A 16825-nucleotide genomic window follows, 5' to 3' on the forward strand; every position below is an offset into this window, starting at 1 on the left:
AAATCTCAGAGTGGCAGTAAAGGAATAAAAAATGTTGAGAACTGTAAGTGACGAGGAATGGCGATGGCGATTTCAATGGAAGAAAGCTCTGAAGTGAGTGGAAGGTGTGGCCACCGACATGGCAGAGGGCTGACGCTCGGACCTCCCGTGCCCGCAGTGTGGACACCAAGTGGCTTGCCCCGTGTAGCTGCCCAGAGGCTCACGGGCAGAAGGCATCAGTTGCTGTGGAAGGCAGGGCAGATGGGCCAACATCTAGGGAATGATTTTGGAGCTCTGAGAACTGGAGTAGTTATACCTCCGGGTCCTTCTCTGAGCCCTGAATACGGAGGTACCTGTCTGTCCTGCCCCGCCCTGCCCCGCCCGGGGTGTGGGTGAGTAGAGAGAGGGCGCCTTGTGACCACCGTGGGGCCCTCCGGTGGTTCTTCTCTTGCCCTGTCCCCTACACAAGCAGCCGGGCACGTGCAGCTTCAGCAGCGGGCTGGAGGGCTCTTAGTTTGGGAAATTGAACAGCGCCAGGAGAAAATGCCCGCAGGTGCTGAGGCTTGGGGGTCTTCCAGCACAGACCTTTTTTTCTTGCATTAATTGAAACTCAGCAGCTGTGAAGTCTTCAGGTGCAGGGGGCCAGTCTGGGACTTCCCGCTGTAACTGGGCCAGGCAGCCACGGCTACGAGGCAGGCTGGGAAAGCCTTCCACAGGATGTCAGGGGCCCAAACGAGCCAGAAAAGGGAAACCTCGCCAGGTGTGGTGCAAGGGCAGAGACAGATGTTCTCAGAGAAGAATTTCGTATCTAAAATTAGCAATAGCGTTTGTGAAAGGGAAATCATTAATGAGCAAGAGTTGTTGGAATTGATTAAGTACATGAATTTTAAAAAGGTGGTATATTTCTCAAAGTAGAATGAAAAGCATGAAGTTAAAAAGGAGGCACTGGCGCTGTGGATTAGTGGGTTAGGGTTCTGCCTGTGGTGTTGGCATCCCATATGGGTGCTGGTTCATGGCCCAGATGTTCCACTTCTTATGCAGCTCTCTGGTATGGCCTGGGGAAGCAGTAGAAGATGGCCTGAATGCTTGGGTCCCTGCACCCACTTGGAAGACCTGGAGGAAGCTGGCATCCCATATTGGAGTGCAGGATGGAGTCCTGGCTGTTCTGTTTTTGATTCAGCTTCCTGCTTCCTAGGGAAGGCAGCAGAAGATGGCCCAAGTACTTTGACCCCTGCTACTATGTGGGAGACCTGGATAGAATTCCTGGCTCCTGGCATGGCCTGGCCTGAAGGCAGCCAGCTGGGGAGTGAACCAGCAGATGGAAGAGCTGCCTCTCCCTCTCGGTTGCTCTGCCTTTCAGATGAACACGTCTTTAAAAGAGGAAAAAGTCTGAAGGAAATCCTTTTAACCTAGATTCTAAACCCAGCTAGGTGAACGATCGACGCAAGCAGAGGGTGGGCGTTTGGCTTCGCAGGTAGGACACCCTTGTCCCAGATTGTAGTATGTGAGTTCAAGTCTCAGCTCCGGCTCCCGGGTACAGCTTTTGGCCAGTGCAGACCCTGAGGGCGAGCAGGTGATGGCTCCAGTACTTGGGTACCTGGGTTGTGTTCTTGGCGTTTGCCTCAGCCATTGTGGGCATTTAGGGAATGAGCCAGGGGTTGGGACCTCTGTCCTTCTGCCTTTTAAATAAATAAATAGATAAACAAAAGAATAAGACATTTTTCAAATATAAGTAATCAGAAAATTTAATCCCTTTGGACCCTCCCCTCTCCCCCTCCCAGGGAAAAGCTATTGGAAGCAAGCCAGTTGGGTAAGCTGAGGAGGAGGGAGGCTTTGAACTCAAGAAACTATAGAAAAAATGAAGAGGGCAGCAAGGCTGTTAGGGTAGGAGCATGGGTGGGTGTGTCACGAGGCAAAAAGACCCAATTATCTGATATTTTGATCATTTAGAAATTAATACTTGAAAGCATCTAAAGATGTGATATAGCTGACGGAAGGATTTATGGATAAGAACATAGAAAAAAGAAAAGATAGTAATTATTACCTCCAGAAAAGTCGAAGTTCCCCAAGAGGAAAGAGAACCATAGCGTCCTTGGTCCTTTGGTGACAATAGTTATATAGTCACAATGAAGTAGACAATTGGAAATAGTTAGAGGTAGCTTCTCTCCCTGAGGATTTTATAGCACTTACAAAAGAAACAGAACAAGAAAGAGCTATTGGAGATCACAAAATTAATATACAAATAAATACTTGAATTTTAAAGAATGAGTAGTATGTATCAGAAAAGATGAGGTTATGAGGCTAGCAGAATGAGAAATGTGTGTGTGTGTGTGTATACACATATGTCATCTACCATGTGTAAAACTGATAACGTGGGAAATTGCAGCTGGGAATATTATTTCAGTCCATGGAGTTGAGTACTAAAATTTACAATTGGTTTCTTCTGGGGAATGTGTTCAGGATTGAGGAAGGGAAGCTAGGGAGTACAAAACTTGATTACAGCTTGTTTTACTTTGATTAAAAATTATTAAAATATTCGTGTAACCTAAAATGAGAGGCATAATGAAATAACTGGGGTTGGTGAGATGATCGGTATTACATATGAATATCTCTGAGTCCTTCCTGTCTGTAAAATGGCAGGTGTTGATATTTCAGGTTCTGTATTTGAAAGTGTGATTGCCTAGCAAGCCTGACAGTGCCATGATAATAGGAGACAGCATATCCAGGAAGACCCAAGGCAAATCAGACAGAATAAGCAAGGACAGTGCTGTAACTGAGCTGAATAATTCTTAGGGTTGCACCAATCAATGGAGGTGTTTTGAATGCCATACCTGAAAGTGGAGTCTTTGAAACTGGGCAATGACAATTGTCCATATATTCATCTATAGAAGGAACTTCAATAAAGAAGAAATAGTAGAGACTTCTTTTCTAACCCAATACAAGTGGTTTTAACAGAACCACAAAATACTGGATATATATATATAAAACTTCCTCAAAAACAAAGAATTCAAAACCGTAAATGGAGAAACTTCCTGGAAGAGAGCAATAGGAACATTACAGTGGTGGAACTGTTGACTGTTATCTCCATGACCATTCTCTTCTCTCTCCTTTATTAACCGAACATTAATTTCGTTGACAGTGTCATTGCCCAGCTAGTACACAAACTCTTCAGCTGAGGGTGGCCATGTGATTAAGTTCTCACCAATAAGATATAAGGGATGACTGGTGGGTGGGGCTTCCTGGAGAGCTACTTAAAAAGGAATTTGGTTCATTGGGCCTAAGCCTTTGGTGTATGTGATACTGGGTCAGCCATCATATAATCATAAGGTATCTAATATGTGCTGAAATTTGAAGAGTACAAAGATACAAGAGGTGTTCTTCATAAATATTCTAGAGTCCGTTTTATTCTTGGGCATCCTACCTCTGGGGAAGAAACAAGGCTAACTTAGGTCTGAGGCTGTTATTTTGGGTGTCTTTGGTATAGGAACAGACCAGTTCCTAAGCAACACAGTTATAAATCACAGTTCATCTGATTAAAATAAAGAATGAAATGATTGACACATCTCAGTCAAGAAGTTAGAACAAAATAAAATGAAGGGACGTGGAAGGAAAATCAACAATTTCCTTTACCTGCAGTTTGAGTTGTCCACAGTAAACCACAACCTGAAAATCATGAATGAAAAATTACAGAAATAATTTATCAGGTTTAAATTGTGTGCTGTTTTGAGTAGTGTGATGAAATCTTGCAGTGTACCCCTCAAGGCCTGAATCCATTCCCCTGTCTAAGTGTATCCATGCTGTATATACTACCTGCCTGCTAGTTGTTTTGTAGCCCTCCTGCTTATCGGATCAATTATAGAAGTATCACAGTGCTTATATTCCTGTCAACTTTATTTTACTTGATAATGACCCCAAAGCATAACAGTACTATTGCTGGCAATTCAGATAAGCCAAAGAGAAGTCATAATGTGTTTCCTTTTTTTTTTTTTTTTTAACTTTATTTTTTGAGAGAGAACTCTCATTGCTTGCTTCACTCCCCAGATGTCTGCAATAGCCAAGACTGGTACAGGCTGAAGATAGGAACCCGAAACTCAGTCTGGGTCTCCAGTGGTGGCAGGGACCCAACTATTTTGCTGCTTCCCAGAATGCTCATTAGCAGGAAGCTGGCTTGGAAGCAGAGTAGCCAAGGACTGGAACTCCCATTGGGATGCAGACCTCCCACATAGCATCTTAACTGCTTGGCCAAAAGCCTGCCCCATAATGTTACTTCCTTTAAGTGTAAACTGCAATAAAATAGCTTGAGAGAGGACATATTTGCATAACTTTTATTATAGTCTATTGTTCTAATCCCTTTTATTGTTGCTAATCTCTTGCTATGCCTAACTTGCAAATTAAACTTTAAAGGCCAACAATATGTATTTAGTACTCTGTTTTCAGACATAGGTGAGGTCTTGGAATGTGTCCCCTGGGATATGGGAGTAGTACTGTAATAAAAATGAAACTGGGAGCCAGTGCTGTGGTATAGTGGGTTTAGCCATTGCCTGTACCCCTAGCCTCCCATATGGGTGCCGGTTTAAGTCCTGGCTGTTCTATTTCTGATGCAGCTTTCTCTGCTAATGCACCTGGGAAAGCAGCAAAATATGGCCCAAGTGCTTGGGGCCCTGCCACTCACGTGGAGACCGGGATAAAGCTCCTGGATTTGGCCAACCCAGTTCCGGCCTTTGCAACCATTTGGGGTGGACAGAAGACCTCTCTCTCTGTCTCTCTCTAACTCTGCCTTTCAAATAAATACCTCTTTTTTTTTTTTTTTTTTTTAAAGTAACTAGAACCCAGCAAATTAGAAAATAATAAGGGGGGCCGGTGTTGCAGCGCAGTGGGTAAAGCCACTGTCTGCAAGGCTGGCAATCCCAAATGGGCACTGTTTTGTGTGCTGGCTGTTCCCTTTCTGATCCAGCTCCCTGCTAACAGCCTAGGTAAGTAGTAGAAGATGGCCCAAGTATTTGGGCCCCTACCACCCACACAGGAGACTCGGATGAAGCTCCTGGCTTCAGAGTAGCCCAGTGCTGGTCTTTGCGGCCATTTAGGGAGTGAACTAGCAGATGGAAGACCTCTCTCTCTCTCTCTGTCTCTCCCTCTCTCTGTAACTCTGACTTTCCAATAAATAAACCCTTTATAAAAATACCATATAGAAAAGCAATGATTGATAAAGCTTAAGACCTCATTTGCTAGGGAAAAATAAAAAATATAGCTATATGTGTGTTCTAGTGTAATCAATAAATAAAAAGAACACAAATAAAAGTAGATAGAAATAGAGGAAATGATTTATACTTTGTAAAACTTTGTGTATAGATGAAAATTTGAAAACTGGATTGAATAGATGATCTTCCTGAAGTGTTCACTATGAAATTGACCCAAAACTCAAAAAGGCCCCTGAAAGGGGGGAGGGGAGAGGACAGCTGTGCATTGTTGTTGATGTTCTTCGTGGATCTCTTTTGCTGTGCAGTTTCCCAGAGAGATAGAAGTGCATTTCTGGTGGGAGCACCTCGTGGTATGGGCCGGCCGGGTGGGTGTCCTGCTGGGGAGCTGTGTGCAGACAGCCGACAAGGGTGGCGCGCACCACCAAGGTGACAGCAGCAGTTCTGAGTCTGCAGACCCCTCACAAAATGAGAAGCCCCGAGTCTTTCTGTTTCCAGATCTCAATACTACTTGAATTTTTTTGCTAAGAAAAAAAAGGTTTGAAAAAAGTGAAAGCATTGACTGGCATTGTCAGTCTCAGAAAAAGCTGATTCCTTAGAATAAAAATGCGTTCAGTGTTCTGTATCAGTAAATATTATTAGCGGCTTCAAAGCAGGATTGTGCATTAAAGGCTGAAAGCGTTCAGAGAGGAGAATGGTGAGCATCGGCAACCCCTTAGCTCAATTATTTTCATGGAAAAGTACCCTGTTTTTAAATGCTGGCAACTGGCACATTCTGTTGGTTAAAAATAAATAGCATCAAGTGTGAGGAAACCAAGTAGGGGAAAAAGAAAGCAACCAGAACAGCTTGTAAGCTAGAAACAGAACAAGGAAGTTGTGCCAAAGACATCAGGTCATTACGCTGGTAGTCTGCTCTCGGGCTGGGTCTCCAGCCCAGTGTTGACAAACATAACGGTCACGTGGGCTCAGGGCCATCCGGAAGGCCCGCTTGGGCAAGCCAAGGTCATGGGTGTTCTTTTTTGTTTAACATGTATTGATGCCTTAGAACTTGGAAGTTTCTTCCTCTTAATATTCGGGTCTTGGTTTAAGCAGAGGTAATTCTAACTTAATGTCTCCCTTTTACTCCGTCTCTCCCTGGTAGCAGGAACGGTGAACCATGGAGCTGTATTTCGGTGAATATCAGCACGTGCAGCAGGAATACGGCGTCCATCTGAGGCTCGCAAGTGATGAAACCAAAAAACCACGGAATTTCCAGCACTCTAAGGCAGGCTCCTACGGTGTCAGTATTAGGGTCCAGGGCATCGATGGCCACCCCTACATAGTCCTGAATAACACGGAACGGTGTCTAGCAGGGTCATCCTTTCCTGAAAATGGGCCTACGTGTCCCTCTCCAGTCGTCAGTAACATGCCTGTCCATTCCAACCGTGGGTCTGTGCTGAAGAACAGGACAGAAGAATTGCAGCTCCCAGAAAACCCATATGCTCAGCCCAGCCCAATAAGAAACCTGAAACAGCCCTCTGTCCATGAGGGCAAGAACGGAGTTCTAGAACGCAAAGACGGGCCAATGAAGTCAACCCACGTGCTGAACTTCCAGAGGCATCCAGAGCTCCTACAGCCCTATGACCCGGAAAAGAATGAACTGAGCTTGCAGAATCACCAGTCTCCTGAAAGTAACTGGCTAAAACCTCTAGCAGAAGAACCTACCAACGGTAAGAAGCCTTGGACTTGCTTTCCCAAACCTACCAGTTCCCAGCCTACCAGCCCCCCCTTGGAAGACTTGGGCAAGCCCAACGTGACAGCCATTCGTGTATGCAGCTCCGTGGTCATAGATGACCCCAAAAAGCAGACCTCAGTCTGTGTGAATGTTCAGAGCTGTACCAAAGAGGGGGTGCCAGAGGAGGGCGCTTCCCCCAGCGGGAGGCCCGTATCTGCATACAGCCCCCATGCCCACTCTGAAACCAAAAAAACCAGACCGGATGTCCTTCCCTTCCGGCGACAGGACTCGGCAGGACCCGTCTTGGACGGGGCTCGGTCCCGGAGGTCCTCCTCGTCGTCGACGACTCCCACTTCGGTCAACTCTTTGTACCGATTTCTGCTGGATGACCAGGAATGTGCCATCCACGCTGACAATGTCAATCGTCATGAAAACAGAAGGTACATCCCTTTCCTGCCAGGAACTGGGCGGGATATTGACACAGGATCCATTGCCGGTGTGGATCAGCTCATTGAAAAATTTGATCAAAAATCTGGCCTTCAGAGAAGAGGCAGGTCTGGAAAACGAAACAGAATCAATCCGGATGACAGGAAGAGATCCAGGAGTGTGGACAGTGCCTTTCCGTTCGGACTCCAAGGGAACTCGGAGTACCTCACTGAATTCAGTAGGCACTTGGGCAAGTCCAGCGAGCACCTCCTGCGGCCGTCCCAGGTGTGCCCGCAGCGGCCACAGTCCCAGGAGCGCCGTGGGAAGCAGAGTGTGGGCCGCACGTTTGCAAAGCTGCAGGGGGCCGTGCAGGATGCCCACCCCAGGCCTCCCCAGCTGACCAAAGATGGGAAAGTTCTGGAAGACAAAGGTGGTTGGGAAAGTACTGCGACCTGTGCATCCTCCCCCCTAGCATCGAGCAAAAAGGAGGAGGAAGTAAAAACAGCCACGGCCACGTTGAAGTTGCAGAGTCGGTCGGTGGCTACCTCGCCGGACTCTGGGGTCAAGAAGGTTTCTGTGAAGGCGTTTCCTTCCACCTCCAGCACTCAGGTAACACTGTGTGATTCTTGTCTCCTTTCTTCCCCCTTCCTAAGTGATCTGAAAGATCCACTCCTGCCGTGGAGGGTATCGGGACACTTAGCCCCAATCTGGAATCAGTAATTGTGCATCTGATTTTTTTAGGATTAAATTATGTACTACAGATTATGTCCTGCTGCTGATCCCATCGTGGGCTCTGTCAGAGTAACTTGTCAGAAGCTATAAAGAAACTCCGTGTTTCTGTGTGTACCTATGAAGTTTGGAAGTATGCAGGATTTGTTTCCACACAGAGATTCAGTGGTTAGTTTTAGGTGAATATGTTAATTTTCCTTGTGAAACTGTGTGACTGGGCTAATTTCTAGCCTGAGAAATTAGGTTAATCCTAATTTGGTTGACTTGTGAAGTGTTGGGATGCAAGTGGCACATTTAGTGTTTAATAATAGCCATAAACAGTAATGACACTGATAAAAGCAATACTAAGGTTGGTAAGTGCCAAGTACTTTTGTTGTATATTATAGGACTGCGTCAACCCTGTGAACTTGAATTTACAGGTGAGAAACAAGGGGGGAGGAGAGGTTTTGTAACTTGCGGGGGGTTACGGAGCTGGTGTGAGGATGCTTACCTGGGGGGTGGATTTTGGAAAGCAGGGATGTGTTTGGAAGCCTCTGCTTCAGGGTTGTGACTTCTTCCTGGAGGTGTCACCCTCTAATAACAGCCCTTGTGTTCCAGGCCACACCGGATCTCTTAAAGGGCCAGCAAGAGCTCACCCAACAAACCAACGAGGAGACTGCCAAGCAGATACTCTACAATTACCTCAAAGAAGGGTCAGTGATTTTCCTTGAAGGACAAAGTGTGGTCCGTGTGCTTGGGTCTTGTCTCTCCTCTTCGTTTTCTAAGGTCTTGTGTGTTACCCTGCCTTCTTGCCTGGGTGAGCACTCGAAGGCTAAGACTCAGTGGTTAGAGCTTTCCTAACAGCAGTCAGGTCTCGGGTGCAGGGGGCTAGGAGCAAAGTGTCGGGAAGAAAAGCACACTCTAAAAATGCAAAAGCAGTATGTTTTTGAAATGACCCTTTCCTGTCTCAAAAGCAAATTCAAAGACAGGAAGACTGTCTTGAATGGAGTCTGCTGTTACCCTGAGTTCTTTCACGTGCACAGAAGTCTTCCATTGTCCTTTATCAGAAGTCGCAAAGAAAACCCCCCTCAGCAGGCACGCCGGGCAGGCCAGGAGCCTCCGTTCTGTGTGTGTGTGTGTGTGTGTGTGTGTGTGTGTGTGTTTTAAGCACGTATGACTCATTTAAAAGCGGAGCTTTCTGAACTTATCTTGGAGGCTGAGTTCCAGGTTGTCAGTCCTTACTAAGTATGCTGGAATTCGAGGCCAGGCATTTGGGGTTCTGTTTCAGTTCTCTCATCAGATATTATTAAGAGAGGGCCACAAAGCACGATAGCTTGACATAACTGAGAGTCAGCCACTTGGCAAATACTCATTGGTATCGTAGCACCTAATATTTTTGTGTTGTGCCTTGCAATTATTTGTCAGGATTATACAGCTGATAAAATAGTTTCAAAATATAAGATTAGATTACAAAACGTAACCAAAGAGCTTCTTTGGGCTAAGAACTAGTTATTAGGATTTTTTTGTGAAGGATTTTGCCATACTAAGATAAAGGTAGAAGAACTTTCAATTTTCAAAATTCTTTAAATTCTTCTACTTTTTTTTTTAAGGGAACATGACTTATTGAGATTAGTAAGACTTTTGTGGGAGGTGCCTATTTAAAAGAAAATTTAAAAAATTGTTCTGATTGCCACGTGTGTGATAGAAGTTACTAAAACTTTCTCTGATCTTTTTGTGCAAAAGTCTAGACCAAGGGCTGCTATGCTGACAACCTGGGCACAGGTTTTATTTTTTTAAACATAGGCTGAACAAGTTAAGATCACCATGAGTGGTTCGTAGTGTGAGATTTAAAAGTAAGTGTGCATGAGAGAGGAGAGACAGACTTACACCCAATAAGGAAAGGAGCGTCCCTGCTGGAATGAACAGGTGTCGTGTGAATCAAGCAACAAATCACTAGCCGATCACTGGGTGTTTTCTCCAAGCTAATTTAGAATGTGGTTAGGTCTCTATCACATATTTGGAAAAGGGAATTCCTGTTCCAAAGTGAATGGTAACATTTTTATTGAAAGAAAAATATACTTTATGTTCTGCTTTTCTTAAACTGGTTTTATTTGCAGCCTTTTTTCTTTCTTTTGATTGATTTATTTATTTGAAAGGCAGAGAGAGAGAGAGAGAGAGAGCGCTTTCATCTGCTGATTCACTTCCCAAATGGCTGCAATGGCCAGAGCTGGGCCAGACTGAAGCCAGGAGCCAGGAGCTTCTTCCAAGTCTCCCACATGGGGGCAGCAGCCCAAGAACGTGGGCCACCTTCTGCTGCTTTCCCAGGCACATTAGCAGAGAGCTGGATCAGAAGTGGAGCAACCAGTGCCCACGTGGGATGCTGGCGCTGCAGGCTTAACCACAGCACTGGCCGTGCAATTTACCTTCTGGAAGGGCTGTGTGATATCTGTGTGTCATGGCAAATCAAAGTTTCTGAGACCAGTTGTTGTGTCCCTTAGTGTTTTCTTTGCTGTCACTTTTTGCAGGAGCACTGATAATGATGATGCTACCAAAAGGAAAGTCAACTTGGTCTTTGAGAAAATCCAAACATTGAAGTCAAGAGCAGCCGGAAGTCCGCAAGCAAATAATCAAGTAAATTGCAGTCTTGTATTTGCAGTCTGTTTAACATGTGATAAACAACTTGCTGTTTTGCAATCTACCTGTTTATAGCTGTAAGTGGGAAATTTCCTAAGCAGTGAGTAGTTGCTAAGGTAGAGGCTGTGTTTTAAATACATATTGAGCATCTCTAGTGCAGAAATCTGAAATGCTTCAAATTCTGAGTGTGGATGTGACACCGCAAGTAGAAAATCCCACACCTGACCTCACAGGAAGGTTCGCAGTCGACACACAAGCATACAAACGGAGGCTTGGTTTCATGCACGCGTATACAAATATTACATAAAATTAACTTCAGGCTATGAGAGTAAGGTGTATGAATTTTGTGTTTAGACCTGGCTCCCACCTCCCAGTTATCTGGTTATGTAAATGCAAAAATTTCCAAATAAAAAAAGATCCAAAATTCATGAACACTTTTGGGTGCCACCATGAGATGCTCAAGCTGTGTTATTAATTTGTACTCTGCCTTTTCTTCTGAAAGGCTTTAAGATATTTTTAAAAAAGTATATTGAATATAATAGGATGACGTAAGGAGGTGGTGACTTTTAGAAGGAGGAAATAAGAATAAACAGGTGGAGAAATTGGGAAATAGCGTGTGTCGGCTTGAACCCAAGCTATGGGACCTGAGATAGGAAGTAGTTTGAGGACCAGAAACTGGGGGAGCCAATGACAGTGAAAGGGAAGGGAGCAGTTGGTGTCAATGTTTCTGTAAAAAACTGTTAGCCGTTGTGCCGATTTTGTTTTTTGGTTGAAGTGGGACTCCTCTCATATTTGAGTATCTGTATGTCAGGTGTAACACCTGAAGGAGGCAGTGTGTAAGACAAGACGTGTCCCCCAACCCTACTCCACCTTGCGTGAGCCTCATTCCCTGCATGTGCAGCTTCCCTTTCCCTCCTGGGGGATTCGACGTGGGCGGGAGAGATGCCCAGAGGCCAGTGGCGCCGAGCTTGTCTGTGGCTTCTAACTTTGGAAACATATCCGAGGGATCTCCAAGTTCATGGACAATGTGTATGATGAAAAAAAAAAAACTGCATGGATTTCAAAAATTTTTACAGCAAAATAAACATCCTTGAATTCCATTTCCCACACACTTTTATATAAATATTTGACAGGAAAGATTTTGAGGCATCGACTATGCTCTTTGCTTTTCTGCTTAGTATTCTTCTGGCACTCAGCTCACTCGTGTCTGCTGCTCTGGCCTCAAATAGAGCAGTGCTGTGGGAGGGCATGTGTGTGTTTTGGTAGTAACAATGAGAAAGGAGGGTGTTGGGACACACACACACACACACACACACAGTTCCACAGGGATTCAAGTCACCCATCTTGCTGATTGACATCCCTCTGGAGGTCTACATGGTTCTTTAAAGTAGTTCAATATTTTTTACTAAGACTTTTTTTTTTTTTTGACAGGCAGAGTGGATAGTGAGAGAGAGAGACAGAGAGAAAGGTCTTCCTTTGCTGTTGGTTCACCCTCCAATGGCCGCCGCGGCCAGCATGCTGCGGCCGGCACACCATGCTGATCTGAAGGCAGGAGCCAGGTGCTTCTCCTGGTCTCCTATGGGGTGCAGGGCCCAAGCACTTGGGCCATCCTCCACTGCACTCACGGGCCACAGCAGAGAGCTGGCCTGGAAGAGGGGCAACCGGGATAGAATCCGGTGCCCTGACCGGGACTAGAACCCGGTGTGCCGGCGCCACAAGGCGGAGGATTAGCCTAGTGAGCCACGGCGCCGGCCCTACTAAGACTTTTTTTAAAAATATTTTTTATTTATTTGAAGGGCAGAGTTAGAGTAAGGCAAAGGCAGAGAGAGGGAGGGAGAGACAGAGAGAAGTCTTCTATCTGCCGGTTCACTCCCCAAATGGCCCCAGTGGCCCCAAGGGCCCAAGCTGCCCTGATCTGAAGCCAGGAGCCTGGAGCTTCTTCTGGGTCTCCCATGCAGGTGTAGGGGCCCAAGGACTTGGGCCATCTTCCACTGCTTTCCCAAGCCACAGCGGAGAGCTGGATTGGAAGTGGAGCATCTGGGACTCGAACCAGCGCTCATGTGGGATGCTGGCACTGAAGTCAGTGGCCTTACCCACTATGCCACAGCACTGGGCCCCTACTTACTGTTTTTTTAAACATACATGAATATCATTGTATGAGGGCACTTCAAAAATTTATAGAAACAGGGAAAATAAGTTTATTTTGGTGAAGATTTTTGAAACGCATTATATTTTTCTCATAATACACATTTTCCAAGAACTTTTTGAAGACCTCAGAATATGAACTTTTATATAGAGAGAGGTAAGCTTAGAAGAAGGGAGACCAGGTAAGCTGCTGGTGAATCAAGTGGGAGGTGATGAGAAACTAAGTTTCTTAGACTTCTGGTTCCAATCACAGTGCTGTGACTTTCATCGCCCACATTTTTCTTCTCTCTTCTCCTCCTTACATTCTGAATCTGATTATTTGTTGGCAAAGAATTTGGAGTTTGACCTTTTTGGTGTTTAAGTGAAGACACAGGAGAGGATGCTGAGACCATGTCAGAAGAGCAGAGCAGGCAGAGTTTTCTTTAGGGAAAGGTCATTTCCTTCACTGGGTTGGACTTAGCTTCCTGAAACGGAGTGTTTTCACTTTGCTCAGGAACACTGAAGTGCCCGTTTCTGTGGACCGCTGGGTTCTCATCCCCGCTCTCAGGAGCAGGTGGGCAAGCGCCTCATCCCAAGTTTGTCAGGCACGACTTGTGCCTGCAGTCGGGGGCACTGACTTTTCTGGCTTTCATTATCACTTCCCCTCACCTGTTATTATTTTTTTTTAACAGGCAGAGTGGACAGTGAGAGAGAGAGACAGAGAGAGAGGTCTTCCTTTGCCGTTGGTTCACCCTCCAATGGCCGCCACAGCTGGTGTGCTGCGGCTGGCGCACCATGCAAATCCGAAGGCAGGAGCCAGGTGCTTCTCCTGGTCTCCCATGGGGTGCAGGGCCCAAGCACCTGGGCCATCCTCCACTGCACTCCCGGGCCATAGCAGAGAGCTGGCCTGGAAGGGGGGCAACCGGGACAGAATCCGGCGCCCCGACCGGGACTAGAACCCGGTGTGCCGGCGCCGCAAGGCGGAGGATTAGCCTAGTGAGCCATGGTGCCGGCCTGTATTTTTTAAAAAAAAATATATTTGTTTATTTGAAAGTCAGAGTTATACAGAGAGAGAAGAAGACGGAGAGAGAGAGAGAGAGAGAGATCTTCCATCTGCTGGCTTACTCCCTAATTGGCCACAATGGCTGGAGCTGCACCGATCAGAAGCCAGCAGCCAGAATTCTTCCAGGTCTCCCACGCAGGTGCAGGAGCCCAAGGGTTTAGGGCATCTTCTACTGCTTTCCCTGGCCACAGCAGAGAGCTGGATTGGAAGTGGATTAGCTGGGACTCCAACTGGCACCCACATGGGATGCCGGCACTGCGGGGGGAGGGGGGGACTTTACTCACTTCTCCACAGTGTCCGCCTCATCCTGTTTGTATTTTGTTAATCCGTTCCCTGCAGGCTTTTGAGAGCCTCATGTTCTCTCTCTCTCTCTTTCTTTTTTTTTTTTTTTTTTTTTTAAGATTTCTTTATTTTTTGAAATATAGAGCCACAAAGAGGCAGAGGCAGAGGGCTTCTCTCTGGATAACATGACATTTAAAAAAAATATATTTATTTATTTACTTGAAGTGGAGGAGCTGGAACTCGAAGCAGCACCCATATGTGATGCTGGTAGTACAGGTGGCGGCTTCACCTGCTACACCACAGCCGGCCCCATCATGCACTCTATTTTCATGGAAGGGAAAAGCCCAGAGGTCCATAAACATTTGTACTTGGGGATATTTTCCAGTAGACTCTCTTTAATTGGGTCTCTTCACTACAGAGATGTAACATCTAAGAGGAAAGCCACTGTAGCCAGTGTACATTTGTTTACTTCTCTCATACAGCCACACGCATAGAGTGAGGGACAAAAATCTCATTGGCAGTTAAGGAGCAGTAACTCCTTCTCTAATGGAAGTTCTATGAGAAACATGTGCCAAGGGCCCTGGGAACCCAGAGGCGTGGGCCTTGGGTGTAACGTCCTGAGGCTGATGAGTCTGCAACAAATGCCTTTTTAAAAAACAATTTTATTGGGTGTAACTTTCATATAGTATATTACACAATTTTTAACTGTATAGTTCATGATCTTTAAAAAATATTTATTTAAAAGTCAGTTACAGAGAGGCTGAGAGGGGGAGGGGGAGGGGAAAGGGGGAGAGGGGAAGGGAGAGACGGAGAGGGGGAGGGGTGAGGGAGAGGGGGAGGGGGCGAGGGCGAGGGGAAGGGAGAGAGGGGGAGAGATGGAGAGGGAGGGACAGGGAGTGGGAGAGAGGGGGAGATGGGGAGGGAGAGGGGTAGGGGGAGATGGGGAGGGAGAGGGGGAGATGGGGAAGGGAGAGTGAGAGGGGGAGAAGGGCAGAGTGGGAGGGGGGAGAGGGAGAGGGGGAGAGGGGGAAGGGAGAGGGGGAGAGAGGGGGAGATGGGAAAGGGAGAGGGAGAGGGGGAGAGAGGGAGGGGGGAGAAAGGGGAGGGAGAGGGGGAGATGGGGAAAGGAGAGGCAGAGGGGGAGATGGGGAAGAGACGGGGAGAGGGGGAGATGGGGAAGGGAGAGGCAGAGGGGGAGAAGGGGAGGGAGAGGGGGAGATGGGGAAGGGAAGGGGGAGAGAGGGAGATGGGGAGGGAGAGGAAGAGGAAGAGGGAGGGGGAGAGAGAGAGAGAGAGAAAATCTTCTATCTGCTGGTTCACTGCTCAGATGGCTACAGTGGCCAGGATTAGGCCAGGCTGAATCCATGAGTCAGGAGCTTCATCTGAATCTCCCATGTGGGTGGCAGGGCCCAAACACTTGATCCGTCTTCCACTGCTTTCCCAGGCCATCAGCAGGGAGCTGGATTGGAAGCAGAGCTGTTTCAGACACAAACGGGTTCCCATATAGGGATTCTGGTATCACAGGTGATGGCTTTCCCCACTATGCCACAACGCCAGCCTTTAGTTCATGGAATTTTTTAACACAGGATTGCATCCAGTCAAACACCACCCAGACAAAATACAGAACACTCCCATCGCCCAAAACGTCTCCTGTGCTCTGTCCCAGTCAAGTAGCTTTCTTCCCTCTGGAAGTATTCAGGTGCTGACTCACTCACCTAGGTTAGTTTTACCTTTCTTGGACTTTGTATATATCAAATATTAAAATATGTACTTCTGAATGTTCAGCTTCATTTCTTCAACAGTAAGTCAACAAATTTCATTACTGTTGCATGTATCAGTAGCTATTTTTTGTTGACATGTTGTTTTTCATCATTGTATGGCTATACCATATCTAAATTGATGTGAATTTTCACTTTTTGGCTGTAGGAATAAAGCCAGCTACTAATGCTAATCCTTTCCATTCATTTCTGTTGAGTATATATCCAGGAGTAAAATTGTGAAGTCATGAAATTTGGCATATAAGCATGTTTATAAAACATAGCTTTTTGGCTGGCGCTGTGGCTCAATAGGCTAATCCTCCACCTGTGGTGCCGGCACATTGGGTTCTAGTCCCGGTCGGGGCACTGGTTCTGTCCCGTTTGCCCCTCTTCCAGTCCAGCTCTCTGCTATGGCCCAGGAAGGCAGTGGAGGATGGCCCAAGTCCTTGGGCCCTGCACCCGCATGCGAGATGAGGAGAAGCACCTGGCTCCTGGCTTCGGATCAGCGCAGTGTGTTGGCCGCAGCATGCCGGCTGCAGCGGCCATTGTGGGATGAACCAACGGAAAAGGAAGACCTTTCTCTCTCTCTCTCTCTCACTGTCCACTCTGCCTGTCAAAAAAATAGCTTTTTTTTTTTTTTAATCATTTGCCCTTTTAAAATATATTTTTGAGAGGCAGAGTTAGAGACAGAGAGAGGGAAAGACAGAGAGGTTTTTCCATCTGCTGATCACTCCCCAAATGGCTAGAGCTGGGCCAATCTGAAGCCAGCAGCCAGGAGCTGCTTCTGGGTCTCTCTCCCACATGGATTTAGGGACCCAAGCACTTGGGCCATCTTCTGCTATTTTCCCAGGCCATTACCAGGGAGTTGGATCATAAGTGGACCAGCCGGGACTCGAACCGGTGCCTATATGGGATGCCACTACCTTGGGCTGAGGCTTAACCT

General features: G+C 46.5%; 1 protein-coding gene across 29 annotated transcripts in view; it reads left to right on the forward strand.

Annotated features, from left to right (window-relative positions):
- CGNL1 (cingulin like 1) overlaps positions 1-16825 on the forward strand; it is a 177177-nt gene that overhangs the window by 58335 nt on the left and 102017 nt on the right. For 16 of the 29 annotated variants that reach the window (XM_070054252.2, XM_070054257.2, XM_070054258.2 and 13 more), the window contains 3 exons: positions 6316-7923; positions 8641-8735; positions 10548-10653. In XM_070054252.2, coding sequence (XP_069910353.2) covers positions 6331-7923; positions 8641-8735; positions 10548-10653 — 1794 coding nt within the window. In that variant the 5' untranslated portion in view covers positions 6316-6330. Of the gene's footprint in view, positions 1-5487; positions 5604-6315; positions 7924-8640; positions 8736-10547; positions 10654-16825 lie in introns of those variants that run through there. The other 13 variants (XM_089310439.1, XM_089310440.1, XM_070054253.2 and 10 more) reach the window with 2 other exon arrangements.

The sequence above is a fragment of the Oryctolagus cuniculus genome, chromosome 12 (assembly GCF_051225735.1).
Source record: "Oryctolagus cuniculus isolate XC-2025 breed Fujian yellow rabbit chromosome 12, ASM5122573v1, whole genome shotgun sequence".
Classification (NCBI taxonomy): Eukaryota; Metazoa; Chordata; class Mammalia; order Lagomorpha; family Leporidae; genus Oryctolagus; species Oryctolagus cuniculus.